Source organism: Atta colombica, unplaced genomic scaffold (genome assembly GCF_001594045.1).
Source record: "Atta colombica isolate Treedump-2 unplaced genomic scaffold, Acol1.0 scaffold9, whole genome shotgun sequence".
NCBI lineage: Eukaryota > Metazoa > Arthropoda > Insecta > Hymenoptera > Formicidae > Atta > Atta colombica.
The window spans coordinates 4,592,572-4,596,185 of NW_017259583.1; the positions used below are offsets into that span (position 1 = coordinate 4,592,572).

Sequence of the window (3,614 nt, forward strand, 5' to 3'; positions counted from 1 at the left end):
ATACATATTAAAAATACATATACATATACATAGAAACTTAATAAATTTGAATAATCTAAATATATATTAGGTGTAATAAAAAGAAATCCATTATTTTTCCATTCAATTTCATGCAAAAATAATGGATTTCTTTTTACTATACCTAATAATAACATTGTACACAATTGCAATTTAAACTTAAAATTACAAATATTATAACTTCATGTTTAGATAATATTATTACAGTAATTTTTTAATTGAGTATAAAATATAAAAAATTAAAAATGTATATGATAAAATTATTATATTTAGATACAGTTTCAAAGGTTTTCTTGTTTAAATTTAAAATGTGTCATTATTTGCATTATATATACAATATATATCGAAAATATGCTCAGTAATATCCGTTTATATCTTCTTTGCACTAGTATGATTTCACACACACACACACACGCGCGCGCGCGCGCGCGCGCGCATATATATATATATAAGTTTCCGTCATTGTAAAAAAAATTCCATCGATATTCGCTTTATTTCTAATTAAATTGATGCGAATCGTGTATCAATGATATGTGCAAATTTGCAAAAAAAAATAAATCTTCATGTTTCCATGCAATGATATGCGATTGCAAATATTTTATACTGTGGCACCTAATTATAATAATCTGTCAAATAGCTTTGTGATGCGATCTTCTTGAGCGGCGATACAATATTGATGGAAGTATAATGGCCATTATACAAGGGTACCTTTAAATCGGAATTGTCGTTAATCATTTCCTGCTCCTGTTGCTGTGGCTGATTTAATATCCACACAATAGATATCAGCGATAACATTAACGTCATCACTCCAATTATACCAAGTAGATACATGAATATTATCTGTGCGATCGGTAATATTCGAAGTTCCAACTTCAATATGATTGTCAAAAAAGTCGATAACGACGTAATGGACTGCAAGGAAGAGATTTGTTCACTGCACGATTCGTTTAAAACATAAACATAAATTCATAAGAATATATATATATAATATTATACTAGTTACTATTATAACTATTATAAATTTCATTTATGCTTTTACGCAAACGTATGTACATTTCTCTAAAAATATTTTATGAATACATAAGAATATTATCATATTTTATATACATTTATTAACACATTCATTGTTATTAGAAGCTATGAATTACGAACACGAAAAGTAAAAAGTCCTAAAAATGTATGCAAAAAATGTAGAATTTTAAATAAAACTTTACATGCTGAAAGAAATGAGAAGAAAAGCATTTTATAAAATAAATCAATAAATAAATTTTAACAATAGTTATTAGAAATGACTCAATAACATAAAACATAAATAAGAAGGAGCATATAGTCACACGCAAGATGTTTTTTGCACAAGTCATATATTTAAAAGTAAAAACGTCAATCATGTCCTGACCATCATCAATCCGAAAATTATTCTAATTCCTCGATCTTTTTTTAATCTGTCCATCTTTTGTAACAATGGAAGTTATTCATATTCAAATATAAATTTTTATTTTTCGGATTTGAATTTTACATCTCAATTGGTTTTTATTATTTAATATCTCGCATTCTTTTATTTGTAGAGGAAAGTCCCTATTATGAGATAGGCGCCTAATATGAGATAATGGCGTTCTGCTAAATAGACGCTATCTATTGGCTCCATTATGAATTTATTGTTCTTGGATTGAAAACTGTTTAATAGAAAATTCATTATTACATCATGCCTGTAGTCATTGTAAAAAAAAGATTTTAGAATTTGAATGTCTTCAAATTTCATTGAGATGAGCCTTTAAATATTGTTTATTTTTTAATAAATAAATATTTGGCAATAAATTCTTCATGTAATGATAGGGTAAGGTCGAACTAAATATGAGATATATTGAACTGCTTAATTACAGAAGTTAGATTTGATGATCGTAAAATTCCATAAGGCATGGAAATCGTAATATCCAGAATATTTCTAATATGAAATAATCCATGCTCCTGTATCATAGTGAAAATCGTTGCTAAAGTATAAATATTATTGTACAATAATAAAAAGGACAACTGGAATGAACGTCGAGTGCCTATTTCTGCGATGATTTCAACTGAAGACGAGTTCTGAGTATAATGTATCGCATTCTCATTTTTCGCGCTTGGCTGTGTTTGAGATTGTATTTAAGAAACATTAAATAAAGTTTTTTAGTTACATTACTGATATATTTTGCGTTTTACTATCGATTTCTCGGGGCATTTCATATTAGGAGCACAATTTTTTGACTTTGCTTACTTTTTACATTTCTTTAATTTAAAAAAAGATTGAATTTAAATTAAATTTTATGTAATATTATCTTAAAGCTTATTAAATTCCCTTCAAAATGACCTATTATTTTTTAAATTCTGCCCATAAACTTCTAGCATTTATCCGAAATGATCTCGGTTTCTCACAATAGATGCCTTTCCTCTACTGATGATAGTCAAGACGTGACCGAACATTTACATTTTTACAATTTTAAATATATGACTTGTGCAAAAAATCTTTTGCATATGTGGAGCTATATGCTCCATTGTTTTAAATAAATAAAGAAACATTTAATGTCACGGAATCAAATTAATAACTTTGCTATTATCTTGTATTATCGATTTTATTAGAGAAATTAAATAATTTTTTTTCATACGATGATATTATTCTACAAGCTAATTATAAATATAAAAAGAAACGAATCAGAGAAAGTCGAGAAATATATAATTAACATATATAACTTTCATAGAAAATTTTCTACGTCTATTCAATAAAGTTGCTGATTACCTACCAAATCAAACCAAAATAAAGGTATCGTTATATCACTGAATGCTGCAATTTTAGAATTGTAGCGTAAACGATTCATTATCAAATTCGTCTGCATTCTAGAGTGGAAAAGTATGGGCATACCAACTGTCTGAAAGTAAAAAAAAGATTTATTAGTTCGCGTTATAAGATTACATATAATTTAACAAAATCTGAATACATGAAAATATTACAAAATCTGAAAACATACAAATTTTTTAATTTAACTTATGAATAATTTTGTCTTATTTAAAAAATATAATTTGTTAATCTCATGTTGGATAATTTCATTTGTTTTTATTAATAAAAATACCTTTTATTATAATTTAATTTGTGAAAAAGCTTTCAATATGTAAAATCTGTATGTAAAATCTGAAATATATTAAAGTGTAATTAGAATTTAATCCTATCAGAGAAACTTTTGATATCGAAAATTTTGATGGTATGTAATTTCATTTGAATGTCATTTTACATAAGATCTGCTCTTTTTCTGTAACCCAAGACTGAACTTCTTGCACGATTCATCTGTGTCTTTTTCTTTCTAATGTAAAAAGAAAAAGAAGAAAAAGTACGAGAAATTCATTCCTGAAGTATGAAAAAAGAACAAGTCTTAGATGTTAGATAAGACAAAAATGCCAATAAATAATGAATCACTTTCAAACGTTCTTCATAAGCAATTCTGAGAAATTCTTTAGTTATTAAATAATCTATACACGTAAGACTTATCTAATCCCAATTATACAAGAATATGTAAGTAACTGATCACTTACAGTAATACCGTAAAGATATATATATATATATATATTCG

General features: G+C 26.1%; 1 protein-coding gene across 2 annotated transcripts in view; it reads right to left on the reverse strand.

The window, feature by feature from the left end:
* Positions 1 to 316: 316 nt before the first annotated feature.
* The window catches only part of LOC108693293 (scavenger receptor class B member 1-like), a 26,782-nt gene continuing 23,484 nt past the window's right edge, over positions 317 to 3,614 (reverse strand). Inside the window, exons 9-10 of one of the 2 annotated variants that reach the window (XM_018202168.1) lie at positions 2,793 to 2,918; positions 317 to 930 (exon numbers count right to left, since the gene is read on the reverse strand). In XM_018202168.1, the coding sequence (XP_018057657.1) occupies positions 631 to 930; positions 2,793 to 2,918 (426 nt within the window). In that variant the 3' untranslated portion in view covers positions 317 to 630. The remainder of the gene's footprint in view (positions 931 to 2,792; positions 2,919 to 3,614) is intronic. The other variant, XM_018202167.1, reaches the window with a different exon arrangement.